This window comes from Mastigoproctus giganteus, chromosome 13 (genome assembly GCF_048544385.1).
Source record: "Mastigoproctus giganteus isolate SK-2022 chromosome 13, ASM4854438v1, whole genome shotgun sequence".
In the NCBI taxonomy this organism is placed as follows: Eukaryota; Metazoa; Arthropoda; class Arachnida; order Uropygi; family Thelyphonidae; genus Mastigoproctus; species Mastigoproctus giganteus.
The window spans coordinates 133,884,196-133,902,831 of NC_143587.1; the positions used below are offsets into that span (position 1 = coordinate 133,884,196).

The 18,636-nt window shown below is 39.4% G+C and overlaps 1 protein-coding gene across 1 annotated transcript in view; it reads left to right on the forward strand.

Moving 5' to 3' along the window:
* The window catches only part of LOC150076454 (H(+)/Cl(-) exchange transporter 7-like), a 474,124-nt gene that overhangs the window by 299,760 nt on the left and 155,728 nt on the right, over positions 1–18,636 (forward strand). Inside the window, exon 13 of the mRNA XM_090387363.1 lies at positions 17,027–17,174. Coding sequence (XP_090243489.1) covers positions 17,027–17,174 — 148 coding nt within the window. The remainder of the gene's footprint in view (positions 1–17,026; positions 17,175–18,636) is intronic.

Here is an 18,636-nt window from a genome sequence, read left to right on the forward strand (position 1 = left end):
TCTTAATGACCAATTTGATTGGATACTATGATGTAGTCACAAAAGAATTGGATGCAGGGAAGAACTTTGATATTATATATTTGGATCTTAGAAAGGCTTTTGATACTGTTGCACATGGAAGACTGCTGCACAAATTGGAGCAGTGTGGCATTGGTGGGAAATTGTCTCTAGGGATAAAGGGATGGTTGAGTGGCACAAGACAGAGAGTGATAATTAACGGACACTGCTCATCGTGGACTAATGTTATTAGTGGAGTCCCTCATGGTTCAGTGTTGGGTCCATTGTTGTTTTCTGTATTTATAAATAATATTGATGATGGTATACCAAGCTTAATGTCCAAGTTTGCAGACGATACAAAGGTTGGCAGGGTTGTTAAGGACACTACTGACACTATGCTGCTGCAACAGGATCTGGAAAGGTTGAGCAGATGGGCTGAGAAGTGGCAAATGAAGTTTAACATTGACAAATATAAAGTACTACATATGGGAAACAGCAACCCCAGAGCAACGTATCAACTCTGTGGTACTACACTGACCATGGTAGAGAATGAGAAGGACCTGGGAGTAATTGTGCAGGCAGATATGAAGTTCTCTGAGCAGTGCAGATGGGCTGCAAGAGTAGCTCATTGTGTCTTATCAATGATATACAGGAATTTTTCTAGCAGGGATAGGGAGGTGATTATTTCCTTGTATAAGGCAATGATCAGGCCGCACCTTGAGTACTGTATACAGGTCTGGGGGCCTCATTTCAAGAAGGATGTTAGAGGTGCTGGAACGAGTACAGAGAAGGGCAACAAGGTTAGTGAACGGAATGAAGGGTTGCTCTTACGAAGAAAGGCTTAAGTTTTGCAAATTACAGTGTCTGGAGACTAGGCACCAGCGAGGTGATCTGATAGAGGTGTACAAAGCCTTGAATGGTTTGAGCATGCTCAATGCTGATGGGATACTGCCTCTTGCTCAGAATAATCACCTGAGAGGACATAAATTCAAATTGAGGAAAGACAGACATGTGGAAATTTGCCTTTAGCCAGCGGGTAGTTGGTTGGTGGAACAGACTTCCATCCCTTGTTGTGGAAGTTGATAGCCTAAATAAATTTAAGGCTCAGCTGGACAGGTATTTCAAACGAACGGAGGGGTGAAGTGAAAGTGATTTTTTTTTTTTTTTTGGCTAATGCTGCATAAGCCTGCTTTCTTGCTTCATATGCCTCTACTAATGCTAATATCAATGATCTTCTACTGAGGTAGTTAACAAACTAAATGAGTATTTTGCATCCAGAGGTGTATTAAATTCTGGCAGTGGGCTAGATGATTTTGTAATAACTGAGAGCAAAGTAGAGGAGAAATTATTGAAGATAAACGTAAGAAAGTCATTTGGGGCAGATGGAATCTATCCCGTTATATTAAAGGAGGCAGTGAGGGGAGTAAGCAAACCTTTATCCATAATTGTGAGAGTTTCGTTGGAAAGCAAAAACCCTTCTCTTTACCCCTTTTCTCTTGCTCAAAAAGTTGACTCTGGGCGATGGACTAGAGAAGTGCAAATGTGAACCCAATTCACAAAGAAGGATCAAAGGGCACCATAAGTAATCAAAGATCAAAAGGCACCATAAGTAATCAAAGGGCCTACAAACATCAAAATCCAGCAGGGCTGGATTTTGATGTTTTTAGGCCCTAGGCACTTTTATTCCGAAATGTGCTAAAAAAAAGGGGATAAATTTTTTCTTCTATTTTAATACTTTGAACTGTGAATTATGTTGATTAACATGACACCAGTTTCAAATCTAATAATTGATAAACCACCTCAATCAATGGAGCGACCATCACTTCGAGAACAGTCACTAAATAGCCTATTTGTATTAATTAAAGCTCCTAGAGTCGATTGCACATGTTTTCTCAACTAGCTTTTCATAGTCACAGTGAAGTGTTTTTTTTTTTTTTTTTCCATTTCTTTGTAGGCACTGTGCCTATGGTGCCTAATGGGAAATCCGGCCCTGGTCATTGGTTAAAGAAGCACTGCAGGATCATCTAGACAAGACTTCAGTTATAGCTTGGGTTTGTTAAGGGGAAGTCTTGTCTGACCAATTTGATTGGATACTATGATGTGGTCACAAAGAAACAAGATGCAAAGAATAATTTTGATATGATATATTTGGATCTAGAAAGGTTTTTGATAATATTGCACATGGAAGATTGCTGCACAAATTGGAGCAGTGTGGCATTGGAGGCAAAAATGCTGCTATGGATAAAGGGATGGTTGAGTGGGAGAAGACAGCGGAAATCATTGACAATGCGCATTGGGGACTAATGTTATTAGTAGAGTCAACCAGGGTTCAGTGTTGGGTCCATTGTTGTTTTCTGCATTTATTAATGATGGTATATCAGGCTTAATGTCTAAGTTTGCAGGTGATACGAAGGTTGGCGGGGTTGTTAATGACAGTATACTACTGCAACAGGATCTTGAAAAGTTGAGTAGATGGGCTGAGTGGTGGCAGCTAAAGTTTAACATTGACAAATGTAAAGTACTGCATATGGGAAGCAGTAATCCCTGAATGACATATCAACTGTGTGATATTTCACGGAATATGGTAGAGAATGAAAAGGACCTTGTGCAGTCAGATATGAAGTTTACTGAGCAGTGCAGACGGTCTGCAAGATTAGCTCATGTTGTCTTGTCAATGATATACAGGAATTTTTCTAGCAGTGATAAGGAGGTGCTTATCCCCTTGTATAAGGCAATGGTCAGGCCACACATTGAGTACTGTAAACAGTTCTGAAGTCCTCATTTTAAGAAGGATGTAGAGCTGTTGGAATGAATAAAGAGAAGGGCAACAAAATTAGTGAATGGAATAAACTGTTGTTAAATTTTGCAAATTACACTGTCTGGAGACTAAGCACCTGCGAGGTGATCGAATTGAGGTGTATAATGCCTTGACTAGTTTCAGCATGCTGATTGCCATTAACAAGGAATATCAATTCCATTCCATTCCTTTCTACATATACTTAATACTGCATCAATTAAATACCATTAACAAAAAAATATCAATTCCATTCTATCCCTTTCTACATATACTTAATACTGCATCAATTAAATACCATTAACAGGAAATATCAATTCCATTCTATTCCCTTCTACATATATCTGATACTGCATCATTTAAATTCCCTTAATAAGAAACATCAATTCCATCCTATTCCTTTCTACATATGTTTAATACTGCTTCATTTAAATACATTAATAATAAATATCAGTTCCATCCTATTCCTTTCTACATATATTTAGTACTGCATCATTTAAATTCCATTAATAAGAAACATCAATTCCATCCTATTCCTTTCTACATATGTTTAATACTGCTTCATTTAAATACATTAATAAGAAATATCAGTTCCATCCTATTCCTTTCTACATATCATATATCCAACATTCCAATCTTATATCTAATAAATTTCCCCCTTTTTAATGTCTTTTCTTCCTGATTATTCTCTAAACTATCTTTATCATTAGGTATTTCTAAAGTCCTGCTCACTTACTTGTAGAATTCGGCGGGGCGTCATCTTTCGTCTTTCCAGTCAGGTCCTGCTTATCTTCACTGTCTAGGTTGGCGTCTTCCTATTTTCGAAGAATTTGGTGTAGCAGGGCTGGTAGTAGGGCTATCAGGTAGGTTTAGGCTTCATTTATTCAGCCCGCTTGGTGCACTTCTCCTGTTCCAGGATGGCTACTCTCATGTCGGGCGGGGTTCCGATTCCATCCGGTTCAGCACTTTGCCTTCCAAGATTTCAGGAATCTTGGTCTTTAACGGCAGATTTGATTCTACCTTTTTCTTGTGAGAGATATGTTTTATCTTTCACTCTTTCTTTCCAACTCCTAGACTTTCCAAAGAGCCAACATTGACTATGTTTCCCTTTCTCCTCTTCTACTTGCTTGTCACAGGCACTTGCTATTGACACTTCCCTTCCCCCTCATTTTTTTTTTTTTCTCCTCCACTAACCCATTCTTACTACCACCGACCCAAAAAAAACCTCAACTATGTGTCTCCCTAAACCATTTTCACTCACACCAACAAAAAAATCTCAACTTAGTCTCTTTCCTAAACCATTTTCACTCACCCACAAAAATCTCAACTTTGTGTCCTAAACCATGTTTACTCACCCCACAAAAAATCTCAACTTTTTGTGTCTTTCCAATCCTTTCACTGCCTTTTTCCTTCATCTTATTCCCGATTTTGCGACGCCTCTTCCCAGTGATTTCTTCCAATCTTATATCTCCTTTCGGATTTTATTTCATTCCATTTGTTGGAAAACTCTTATTCTGCCGGCCCAGTAGCACGTGATCAATACTCCCCTTTTACAACCTGCTGGATCTGCGGCCATCCGGTGTGTCCTTTGATGTTGCCGATTGTCCAAAAACAACTCTACCCCTCACATATAACGGCTTGTCTCCATAGCATTCTAAAACCACAAAAAATGACATTAGTGACCACAGCATCTATCTTTGGAAACTTTTTGTGTGCTGTTTAAGAACCGACTTCCGGCTTGCAGTAAATTTCCCCTACTATTTCGACCCTGCATAAACATTAACTTGTTTGTCGCGCCAAACCCCATGCTGTTTTGCCATAGTATTCGCCATCTACTCCCTGCTTACAACAGAAGTTAATGCTAATGGCTCTGCTTTCATTTCTACTACCCACTAATTTTATAATTCCTACTGAATAATGCGGATATTACCATTTTATCCTACTAATGGCAAGAATCCAAAAGGAAAGTAACTTTCAAAGTCTTAAAAAAATTTTATTTTTTTGTAATATTTTCAAATCTTACAGTATATTGGGGTTAATGTCTGAGGTTGCAGATGATACAAAAGTTGGCAGGGTTGTTAATGACAGTAATGATAGTATGCTACTGCAACAGGATCTGGAAAAGTGAGCAAATGGGCTGAGAGGTGGCAACTGAAGTTTAATATTGACGAACGTAAAGTATTGCATATGGGTAGCAGTAACCCCAGAGTAACATATCAACTGGGTGGAACTACACTCAGGGTAGTGGAGAATGAAAAGGACCTGGGGGTAGTTGTGCAGTGCAAAAATGCTGCTAGAGGGGCTCGGGATAAGGGGGTGAATGTCCCTTTGTATAAGGCAATGGTCAGGGCTCACCTTGAGTACTATATGCAGATCTGTAGGTATCATTTTAGGAAAGATGTAGAGCTCTGGAATGCGTATAGAGAAGGGCAATGAGATTGGTGATTAGAACAAAGGGTTAGTGTTACCAAGAAAGGATGAAGTTCTGCAAATTGCAGCTTCTGGAGACTAGGCAGTTTGATCTAATTGAGGTGTATAAAGCCTTGAATGGATTGGGCAAGCTCAGTGTTAATGAGATTCTTTCTCTTGCTCAAATTACTCACCTAAGTGCACATAAATTCATATTGAGAAAAGACAATTGTAGAATAGATGTGCAGAAATTTGCCTTTAGCCAGCGGTTGGTTGGTAGTTGGAACAACTTCCATCTGTTGTAGTGGATGTCAGCTGCATAAGTTCAAGACAGAACTAGACAAACGTTTGGAGTGAATGGATGGGTGAAATGGGAAGGGTTATTTTTTTTTTTTTTTTTTTGGCTGATGCTACATAAGCTTGCTTTAATGCATCATATGCCTCTACTAAAGCTAGCTTTAAGAATTTGCAAATAAAGGAATCACTAGGTGGCAGTGATCACCGTGTACTGATACGGAATTTACTTAATGGCAGAAATACCATTAGAGGTAAAGGAAGTGTTTTACTTTCATAAAGGTGTGTTATATTGGACTGTAATCTGGACATCAATGTATGCAGGGGTAAGCCTTTCACTGTCAGAATTACCTAAAATTGTGCACTGCCTTAGTTCCAGAGCTGATTAGGCTATTAATACATTTTAATAAACGAGTCACAGAAAATACCAATAAACTAAGTTGATTGTCTAGCATTTCTGTATTGGACATTGACCTCATATGCCCTAACGTCCTTCTCAACGTCTTGATAAGGAGAACTTGCAGCTTGGGCCATGCGTTGTGATTGACTCACTCCAAGACCTTTTTATATATTATAGTCAGGACTTGGAATGCCTCAAATTATGGTTCCTTTACTATAAATCTTGTGCCAAGGATAGCGTGTAGCATGAGAATAGGTAAGGATACTTAAACAAAATGTATTCACTACTACTTTCACAAAGATATATAGAACAGATATGGGACACAATGTCTTCTTTCTCACACTAAAAATAGGTAAAAATGATACAATGTCTCAAGCTAATACTACAGGTTTGAAGATATGTTCTTTTGGAATTTGCTCGTACTCTAGATTACAATCCTCATCTTAGAAGAGTATACGTAAGTACTGTACCACAACATTGTATAACAATCTAGGTTTATGTAATCACATTAATACTAATGACTTGACTAGATATGTTAAACTATAATTTGTAAGGAAATGTTACATCAGTAAATGTTCTAATGAGGATAAAAATAAGTATAACTTATCAGTGAAATAGCTGTTTCGGTTCAAGGTCTGTACCTCTCTCTCTCATCCTACTAAATCCTATTGGAAGCTTCAGCTGGGAGGTCTTTCAGTAGTGATACTTCAGGGTAAACAGTGGTATCAACTTCTTTAATCTGAGGAGTAGGTTTTCATCATGGACATGATTGTCAAATCCAAAGAGACGTCAAGGAGTGGCAGTTGATAAAAGAAACGGTGATCGGTCAGGAGAAAAAGGGTTCCCCTAAGTTTCTGGGTTAGTCTTCAATCAGTCAACAACCGAAGACCAAAGGTAGCAGAAGTGTTGTTGTTTTAGTTTTTAGGAGCATTAGCAACTAAGGCCATATTGCTCTCTGGGAATATGCAGTGGTCATTCCCTGACCTTTCTGCATCCTCCGTATTTGGTGGTGACTGGCTCCAACCCCGGTCTAATCAAGAAGCATGTGCTATGCACCGCTGCTGCTCCTTCCCACCTGGCTATGGAGGCGCCAGCAGAAGTGAGAGCTCAAGTCACAGAAGAGAGAGAGAGAGATCTCTCATCCTTTGTTTTCCCTGGAATATATATAGGTTCCCCCCCCCCATTTATATTTTTTCCATGCTCCCATTGGCCAGGATCTTGTTTTAGTGGGGGAATTAAATTTCCAGGCCTGATATTTGGGGATGAAAGTTCAACGAAAAAAAAAAGGAGTTACATTGATGGGAAAACGAAACTCAAATGAAAATGAAAATTTTCTTGGGGTGAAAGTTCCTTACCTCTGAACTTGGAAATCCAATTCCCTCATAAGGAACTGCCTGATTACAATCGACTCCGCAGCTATAAGATTCAGATTAGACCTTAAAGTCTGTTTTTAATTGTCATTACCCCTTCTTATCTGATGAAGATAATCTAGTACCAATTTGTTTTCCGCATATTTCATCTCCCAAGATTGTCAGCAGCTGATGAAGTAATAGTATCCTGTTGTGCAGTGACCCAACTAATAAAGGTGGATTGGATTGCAATTACTGACCTTACTTAATGTGGTGCCAGAGAGACATGCACTCAAGTGGGGGAAAAGGAGAGGAATGGCGATAAGCAGTGTAGAGTTTCATACTCCCTTTAGTACAGTAGTGGGAAAAAAGTATGGGGGTGACAGCCTTCAAAAGTGGATGTAAAGTGAAAATTCAGCTGTTTTCACAGGTGACTTGGTCTAAGACATTTTTTAAAATTCTATACAGTGGTACCAACTGATGATGTTAGCAACAGAAAATTCTAAATGGGAAGACAAGGAATTAATCTTGAAGCTACTATGCTTTTCATACCAAAAGAGAAATACGGTTCATTCCCAAATGGATGTCAGATGAACAAATGAGACTCATGACAGAAGAAGAAAAATGAATGGGATGTATATAAATTATCAATAATACAAAGATTGGCTCAGTTGTTAATGACAGTATGCTACTGCAACATTTAGATTGAGAAAAGTTGTGCAGATGGGCTCAGAAGTGGCAACTAAAGTTTAACATCGACAAGTGTAGTTTGTTACAGCATATAGGTAGCAGTTATCCAGAGTAAACTACAAACTGTGCAGTACAGCACTCAGCATAGTGAAGAATAAAAGAGACCTGGGGTTATTGCAATATCAGATATGAAGTTTCAGAGCAGTGCACATAGTCTGCCAGAGCAGCTCATGGGGTCTTATCAATGATATGCAGGAACTTTGCTAGCAGGAATAATGAGGAAGTGATTAGCCACTTGTATAAGGCAATGGCCTCCAGACCTGTATGCAGTACTGCATATAGGTCTGGAGGCCTCATTTTAGGAAGGATGTAGAGCTGTTGAAATGAGTACAGAGAAGGGCAGCAAGATTGGTGAGGGGAACAAAGGGTTGCTCTTACTGGATAAGGCTTAAATTCTATAAATTGCAGTATCTCGAAACTAGACACCTGTGTTGTGATCCGATTGAGGTGTATAAGGCTTTGAATGGTTTAAGCAAGCTTAATGCTGATGGGATTCTTCCTCTTGCTCAGATTATGTACTTGAGGGGACATAAATTGAGGAAGGACAGTTGCAGAGTAAATTTGCCTTTAGCCAGCAAGTGGTTGATTGCTGGAACAAACTTTTATATGTCATTGTGGAAGTTGATAGCTTAAATAAATTCAAGGAATATGTGGAAAAACTTTTGAAATGGGAAATGTTTTTTTTTTGCTGATATTAGCATTAGTAGAGCATATGATACAAGAAAGTAAGCTTATATGGCATCAGCCAAAAAAAAAAAAAAAATTCCCATTTCACCCATCTGATCACTCCAAAATTTTATCCACTTCTTCCTTGAATTTATTTAAGCTGTCAACTTCCAAAACGAAAGATGGAAGTTTGTTCCAGCATACATTTCAATTTCAGTTTATCCCTCCCCCCCCTCAGGTTTGTAAACTGAGGAAAAATCCTATCTGCATTGAACCTGCTCAATCTATTCCAGGCCTTGTACACCTCACTCAGATCACCTTGCAGGTGCCTAGTCTCCAGATGCTTAAATTTTCAGAATTTAAGCCTTTCTTCATAAGAGTACCCCTTTTTCCTACTCAGGCCACACTTTGAGTACTGCATACTCAAAGTGGCCCCGGGTGCCAAGCGTTCCGTGGCCAAGCGATTCTAGTGCGTTTTCCAAAGCGTTTTTCTACAGAGAACATTTGAGCGAACAGTTTCTATTTTAGTTTGAAAAACCGTTTTCTTGATTTCTATTGCATAGTAGCTCTCTCGCACTACAAGAAGTAGGCAGAAGCCCAGAAAGGGAAACCACCTTTCTGTTTTTTTCTATTAGTACTAACTTACTAACTCAGCCGCTTGGTCACCTCGTGGCACTGCTCCTGCCTCCCCGTGGCGGGGCCGGAAACCTGGGCGGTAAAGATAAACCCCCAGGGCCAAAAGGAGCTATCATGGATTCAAACAATTTTCCACCCTTAGAGCCTTCAAGCTCAAGACATGAATCCTCTCATGATATTAATCAACCAAAAAGGCTTCGAACTGAAGCACAGCGTCCAGACATCCCTAATTTTCTTGTGATACACTCTCTGTCCACGCAGCCCGTGGGCAAGTTATCACCATTTATGATTCAAAGACATCTAGAATCTATTGCAGGATCACCAAAAATGGTGAAGCGACTACAATCAGGAGATCTCCTGGTTGAAACAGCCACATCCAAACATTCTGAGTGGCTATTAAAAACAACTACATTTGGTGGATTACCAGTGTCTGTCACTCCTCACAATACCTTAAATTCATCTAAAGGAGTCATCACAGAATGGGACTTAATTACAGTGTCTGAGGAGGAATTAGTCCAAGAACTTAGCCATCAAAAGGTAATCGCTGCTAAAAGAATTATGACAAAAAAAGATGGAAATCTCATTCCAACTCGTTCCATCATTTTAACTTTTAGTACTCCTGATTTGCCTTCCTCAGTAAAAGCTGGATATTTAAATTGTCGAATTCGTCCATACATCCCAAATCCTCTTCGCTGTTTCAAATGCCAAAAATATGGCCATTCACAGCAGGCATGCAGAGGTGACGCCATCTGTCCTATTTGTGGAGCAAAAGATCATACACAGGCAGATTGTCCAGCCGCAATTCCCATTTGCCCCAACTGCAAAGGCAATCACCCCGCCTTTTCTAAATCATGTGAGATGTGGAAAACAGGTAGGACAATCCAAAAATACAAAGTAGAACATAAAGTCACATATCCTGAGGCACGCAGACAAATAATGTTGACCATGCCAAGTCCATCATATGCCTCTCGAACTCGCAGTTTTCATACAACTGCAATTCAAACAGATGTCTCAATACCGCCCAACGTCTCGCTAGCTAATTGGGTTAAAACAACCTTATCAACCACTGGAAAAGAAAATTCTAAAACAAAAACCAGCCATGCCACCAACACCCCAATTAGTATCCCAACTGATACTGTGACAGTCTCAAATGATGCAGAAAGATTGAAACCCAATAAAGACTCTAAGGAAACTGATCCATCAACCAACACTATGGAAGTGGATATACACCAAAATGATGAAGACCCTATTCTAGAACTCCATGCCAATGACACTATGGATACTGGACGTCCATTATTCCCAAAAAAAGACCGAAAAAAATGCCCTGCACATAAAAAACAGTCAGATGAATCATCTTCAGCCAAACCAAAATAATGCCTAACATCATACAGTGGAATTGTAGAGGACTAAGCAGCCATTCGGATGACATAAGAGATTTAATCTCTCAGTTTAACCCCATAGGTATATGCCTACAGGAAACATTCTTGTCACCCCAAGTTTCGCCGAAATTCTCAAATTTTATGATATATAGACGAGACAGAAGCCCAGAGTCTCCTGCCCGTGGAGGAGTAGCCATTCTTGTAAATACTAACATACCGTCCAGACCGATCCAATTAAGAACCAGCCTAGAAGCTGTGGCAGCTCGGATTGCAGTTGGTATTTCAGTTACCATTGTTTCGATTTACATTCCACCATCTCTATCACTGGCCCAATCAGAACTTGACAACCTCATCGCACAACTTCCAACTCCAATTTGTCTTTTCGGTGACTTTAATGGCCACCATCCATTGTGGGGATCAGCTACAATGGACAGAAGAGGCAAGTTGATCGAGGAATTTATATATAATAATGACCTAAATTTATTAAACTCTGGATCTCCTACCTACATCCACCTACCTACAGGATCTACTTCTCAAATTGACTTGTCAGTTTGCTCACCTTCCATCTTTCCAATCATGACATGGTCTGTATTAACTGATCCTTTTAGCAGTGACCACTTTCCGATCATTTGCTCCTTACAAACAGGAGTAACACCAAATCCTGATAAACGATCCTCTTGGAAGTTTAAAAAGGCGAACTGGGATGGCTATTCTGCTCAAATACTTCTAGACAGATCTTACGTTAAAAAAGAACCTATTGATGATGTAAATACTTACATCACCAATCAGATTCTGACTGCAGCAAATACTTACATTCCAAAATCCAAGACATATCACAATCACCGAAATCACTGGTGGAATGCAGATTGCTTCACTGCCAAACAGGAAAAAAACCGAGCTTGGAATAATTTCCGTAAGAATCCCACCACTAATAACCTCATTGCTTATAAAAGGTTTAAAGCAAAAGCAAGGCAGATTAGACGGAAAGCGAAACGAGACTCGTGGATCGCTTTTGCCTCAACAATCACAAAAGACACCGACACACGCCTCATTTGGAAAAAAATACAGGCACTAAATGGGAAATTCGTTCGTATGCCCTCTCCAATACTTCATTGGAAAGGGAAAGACCTATCTACAGCTGAAGAAGTTGCTAATGCACTTGCTGAATCATTTGCTACAATCTCTGCTTCTGCCTCCTATGGGTCCACATTTCAGAACATCAAAACTAGTGCAGAACGATATAAAATCAACTTTTTCACGAACCGTTCTTTCCCGTACAACCAACCCTTTACATTCATAGAACTTCAAGAATCGTTAAACAGATCTTCAAACAGTGCTGCAGGCCCAGATGGAGTTCATTATGTTATGCTGAAACATTTAATTCAAGAAGATTTGAGTACCATGTTAATCTTTTATAATCGGATATTCTCCGAAAATGCCTATCCTTCCTCCTGGCGTCATTCTTTCATTATTGCTTTACCAAAACCAGGAAAAGATCATTCCTGTGTTGAAAACTATAGGCCAATATCTCTTACGAGCTGCCTGGGTAAAGTTTTCGAAAGAATGGTTCACACTAGGCTTACTTACATCCTGGAGTCACAAAATCTCCTTCCAGATCATCAGTATGGCTTTCGGAAGAATAGATCGACGCTGGACGTGCTTATCAAAGCCGAATCTCATATCCGCAATGCCTTTGTCATGAAACAACATCTTGTCATGGTCAACCTAGATCTTGAAAAGGCATTTGACACTACATGGCGTCATGGGATTATTATGGACCTTTACCACTTGGGGCTTAGGGGCCATTTGCCGAAAATAATTCAAAATTTTCTGCAATTGCGTTCTTTTCAGGTCCGATATAAAAATGTACTCTCTGCATCTCACATTCAGGAAGAAGGAGTCCCGCAGGGATCGATACTTAGTCCAACACTATTTTCAATCCGAGTTAGCAGCATAACACGAGACATCCCAAAAACTGTTGAAACTTACATGTACGCAGATGACCTTACAATTTCTTGTCGATCTCAAAGTATGAACACCATCGAACGGCAGCTCCAACTTGCTATTACCAAAATACAATCGTGGACTTCACGGAATGGCTACAAACTATCAGAAAAGAAATGCACTCTCACCCACTTTTGCAAGAAACGAACTCTCCATCCCGATCCGGAATTACAAATAAACAATATTCCAATCCCGCTTGTAAGTACCATTAAATTCCTTGGAGTGATATTAGATAGCAAGCTGAATTTTCAAGCTCACATCTCTCATTTAAGAAATACATGTCTAAAGCATCTGAATATACTGCGATCAGTCTCGGCTATGTCATGGGGCGCTGATCGGTATACACTATTGCACCTTTATAGAACTTTAATCCGGTCACGGCTAGATTATTGTTGTCCGGTGTATGACTCTGCCAGGAGCACTACTTTACAACGTCTAAATATTGTCCAGCACAGTGCTCTCAGGACTGCGTTGGGCGCTTTTAAGACTTCTCTAATCCAGAGTCTCTATATCGAAGCACACGATCCTCCATTACATCTTCGTAGGAAATCATTATTGCTCCACTATGCTGCTAAGATCCAGAGTCTTCCATCTCACCCCAGTTGGGAGTATCTTTATAATACTCGGTGGGATTTGATATATGACAGCAAGCCAAATGAAAACAGACCTGCTTCACTAAGGATTAAAGAGCTTTCTCAGAGTTGGAATATCAATTTAAGCGATATTTTTCAGAACACAACTGCTCCTGTTCCACCTTGGACATACGTTTCTTCCTCCCACGATACACATTTTTTGGAGTGGGGAAAGAATACTGTACCTTCCTTTAATATCAGGCAGTTGCACTTAGCTCACACTACTCTGAACTCCCATGCCTGTAAAGTCTATACTGACGGATCCAAAACAGCTACTGCGGTTGGTGCAGCTGCAGTTTTTCCTTCTCTAACGGTTACAGCTTCACTACCATTAGTCTGCAGCGTCTTCACAGCCGAATTATATGCCATCAAATTAGCACTCAGTAAAATTATTGAACTTTCCATCTCACCTGTCATAATTTACACTGACTCGCTCAGTGCTGTTTCTGCCATAAGGAAGAATTTTTCATCTTCTCATCCGACCTTGAAACACATTCATTCTCAGCTATTTTCCTGCAGTGTGTCTAATCAATCAATCAGTTTTTGCTGGATCCCTGGCCATTCTGGTATTCCGGGAAATGAAAGTGCGGATCTTGCAGCTAAAAATCCTCATCCAGCTGGATCAGAACATCTTCAGGTTCCTTACACTGATTATAAGCCTGTTATTCGCAAAGCAAGTTACGAAAATTGGTCACAGATCTGGAAAAGTAACACCAACAATAAACTTTACCAGATAAAGCAAGAACAGCAAAGAGTTCTTTACTTATGTAAACTCTAGAAGGAAGGGGATGAATCAGATTGGTCCACTTGAGATCGATGGGTCAACTGTTGATGACCCTGCTCGGGTAGCTAACAAACTAAATGAATATTTTGCATCGACATTCACACATTAGGAGTTATTCAGCGAGGGGAATGCCAGAGGTGTATTCAACTCTAGCAGTAAGCTAGAGAATCTTGTAATAACTGACAGCAAAGTGGAGGAGAAATTGTTGAAGATAAACACAAGAAAGGCACCTGGGGTGGATGGGATCTATCCAGTTATATTAAAGGAGGCAGCAAAGGAGGTAAGCAAACCCTTAGCCATAATTATGAGAGCTTCCTTGGACTCAGGGGAGGTACCCATTGACTGGAGATGTGCAAATGTGACCCCAATTCACAAAGGGGGATCAAAGGCTGACACAAGTAATTATAGACCTGTGAGTTTAACTTCTGTTCCCGGAAAATTAATGGAGGCACTGGTGAAAGAAGCACTGCAGGATCATCTAGACAAGACTTCAGTTATAGCTAGGACACAGCATGGTTTTGTTAAGGGGAAGTCTTGCCTGACCAATTTGATTGGATACTATGATGCAGTCACAAAAGAACTGGATGCAGGGAATAACTTTGATATTATATACTTGGATCTTAGAAAGGCTTTCGATACTGTTGCACATGGAAGACTGCTGCACAAATTGGAGCAGTGTGGCATTGGAGGCAAGTTGCTGCTATGGATAAAGGGGTGGTTGAGGGGGAGAAGACAGAGAGTGGTAATCAATGGACACTGCTCATCGTGGACTAATGTTATTAGTGGAGTCCCTCAGGGTTCAGTATTGGGGCCTTTATTGTTTTCTGTATTTATAAATGATATTGATGATGGTATATCAGGCTTAATGTCCAAGTTTGCAGACGATACGAAGGTTGGCAGGGTTGTCAAGGACACTACTGACACTATGCTGCTGCAACAGGATTTGGAAAGGTTGAGCAGATGGGCTTCGAGGTGGCAAATGAAGTTTAACATTGACAAATGTAAAGTACTACATATGGGAAACAGCAACCCCAGAGCAACGTATCAACTCTGTGGTACTACACTGACAGTGGTAGAGAATGAAAGGGACCTGGGGGTGGTGGTGCAGGCAGATATGAAGTTCTCTGAGCAGTGCAGACGAGCTGCAAGAGTAGCTCATGGTGTATTGTCAATGATATATAGGAATTTTTCTAGCAGGGATAAGGAGGTGATTATTCCCTTGTATAAGGCAATGGTCAGGCCACACCTAGAGTACTGTATACAGGCCTGGAGGCCTCATTTCAGGAAGGATGTAGAGCTGCTGGAACGAGTACAGAGAAGGGCAACTAGATTGGTGAATGGGACAAAGGGGTTCTCTTACGAAGAAAGGCTTAAGTTTTGCAAATTACAGTGTCTGGAAACTAGGCACCAGCGGGGTGATCTGATAGAGGTGTACAAAGCCTTGAATGGTTTGAGCATGCTCAATGCTGATGGGATTCTTCCTCTAGCTCAGAAAAATCACCTGAGAGGGCATAAATTCAAATTGAGGAAAGACAGATGTAGGATAGATGTGCGGAAATTTGCCTTTAGCCAGCGGGTGGTTGGTGGGTGGAACAGACTTCCATCCCTTGTCGTGGAAGTTGATAGCCTAAATAAGTTTAAGGCTCAGCTGGACAGGTATTTCGAACGAACAGAGGGGTGAAGTGGAAGTGGTTATTTTTATTTATTTATGTTACTTTTTTTTTTTTTTTTTTTTTTGGCTGATGCTGCATAAGCTTGCTTTCTTGCATCAAATGCCTCTACTAATGCTAATGCTAATGCTAACCAAAGCTGTGGCTCTCAGGCTTTCGACAAAACAGACGAGAGGAAGTAGTACTGGCAAGACTCAGAATTGGACACACTCATCATACTCATCTGTTCCTGCTACTGGGAGAAGATCCACCCCAGTGTTCATCCTGTGACAGTCAACTTACTGTTAGGCATTTCCTCTTCGATTGTCCCCTATATTCAACCATACGGTCAAACTCTTTTCAGTCAGTCTCTAGGTTGAACCTCTCACATGATTTAACTCATATCCTGGGAAATGAAGCAAACATAAATGAACTTGTAATATTTTTAAAACGTATTGGACTATATAGGAGTATTTAATTTAACACCAACAGTGCTATATTTCGACTAAATAAACTATGAACAGACACAATTTGGCCTCAGTAGCCCTTGTGTCGTTAAGCTAAATAACAACAACAACATACTCAAAGTGTGGCCTGACCATTGCCTTATACATGGGGATAATCACCTCCTTATCCTTGCTAACAATATTCTTGTGTATCATTGAGAAGACCCCATGACCTGCTAAAAAAACTTCATATCTGACTACACAATTACCCTCTGATCTCTTTCATATTCCACTACCCTGAGTATAACACCACACAGTTGGTACATTTCTTGGGTGTTACTGCTTCCCATATGCAGTAGCATACTGTCATTAACCACCTTGCCAACTTTTGTATCATCTGCAAACTTTGACTAAGTGTGATATTATCTTCATCGATATCATTGATAAATATACAAAACAACAAGCTCAACACTGAACCATGGGGGACTCCACTAATAACATTAGTCCACAAAGAACAGTGTCCATTGATTACCAGTCTCTCTCTTCTCCTGCTCAACCATCCTTTTATCCATTGTAGAAACTTGCTATTAATGCCATACTGCTCCAATTTGTACAGTAGTCTTCCATGTGCAATAGTATCAAAAGTTTCCTGAAATCCAAGTATTCGTATATGATATACATGTAAAAATTATTTTTTGTATAGAGTTCCTTTGTGACCACATCATAGTATCCAATCAAATATTGTATAAGCTTGCTTTCTTGCATCATCTGCTAATGCTAACTATAGTGTCCCACCTCTTCATTTTTATTTATAATAACTAAAACTTTTTCCAATAGGTATATCACCAAGAAATGGGTTAAAGTTTTAGAAGCTTTGATGGTGTCTGTTGTGTCAGCATCTGCCTCATTTTTACTGATATTTTATTCCAAGGATTGTGAAAAATATGAAAATATCATGCAGCCAAAAGAAAATCAGCCTGTTCAGGTAAGAAAAACATGTTACTTAGGCTATATGTGCTGATGTGTCTTTGTTTATTGTTAGAATTATTAATTTTAAAATAAAAATGACTTTCTTATTTGTTAGTAAGTATATGTGATAGTCAAAGTAGTGGAGCACTACTGGCAGTAAGTACATTTAATTCCAATAAATTTTTGGTCAGTAATGTACAAACACAGTAAAACTAAACTGTATTTGTAATGGCAATATTTATTTTAGAAGAAATTTTCTTTCTACCTAAATTTAGAAGATATACAAGCAATTTTATGCTATGAATATTTCTCAGTGAATTTATTATTATTATTTTTTCCTTTTATGATCACCTTCAGATAAACCATGTGGGTCATATTGTGGTTATATATTTAGAATTAAGATAGCAGAGATGTGTTAGGAGATGAATATAATTTCTTCTTTGAATTTGTGTCTGATTCATGGAAAGGAATTCTGGCACATTCACTGCTTAAAAAATAAAATAGAGAATTTGATTTTTAGTTTGTGTCAGTTATAATTCAGCTTTAAACACTATCATGTTAGGCTTACACAGTTCTCTCCCTCTTGTCTCCATGAATGATTATTCTGCTTCTTATATATACAAACTAAGGAATTAGGCTGTTTGCATTTGAATATATGTGATAATCTCCAGAAATCATATATGCTTATGTCTGCATTCTCCTACTTCCAGAAATTCTTTTATTTGATTTTATACCTTAAATATAATTATGAAATGGCATTAGTCTCTTTCCTGCAATGGATTGCTTCAATTTAGAGTACAGAAAGAAGTTTTTTGATGAATAGTTAAATGATTAGCAACTTTTATGTCAGAAATTGTCATATTAAGACTATGAGAATGTAATGTATTGTCATGAAGTTACCTCCATATTCTTAGATTTCTGACATGTTGAAGTGAGTCCTGAGAACTGTGGCCCTAAGTGCATTATAGTGAGCAAGCAAATTAACAGTTATACAGTGTTTTCTTTAGATAAGAACTTATACAAAACCTTATAGTGTGTGCTTGAAGAAAATTATCTTTTCTTATTTTTTGAACTCTAATCCTGCTGCCATTTTAATTAATCTATTTGGTCACCAGGTGGTGTTGCTTCTCCCCAGGACCATCCACTGGTGTTGTGGGGCTCAGGTGCTTTGCATCCACTGCAAAGCACCCCCCTTCCTCCTTGCACAGTCCACAGGTCCTGAAACCTGGGAGGAAAAGTTCCTCACTCCCAAGGAACTGTTGTGAATCATACTGACTGATTTCATATGGATCTCTGATTTTGATCATTGCAACAGACAACAGGATGACATAGTTCAGTTAACTACTAAAAGATGAAAAAAGAAGCTAGCAACCATGTACCGCTTTCTCAATCTGTACTCCTTACCAGACAACTTGCTATGTTATATGTGTGTATTCAGTGGTGAGCTATAGTGGGCTTGCAAGAGCCCATTGTCGAAA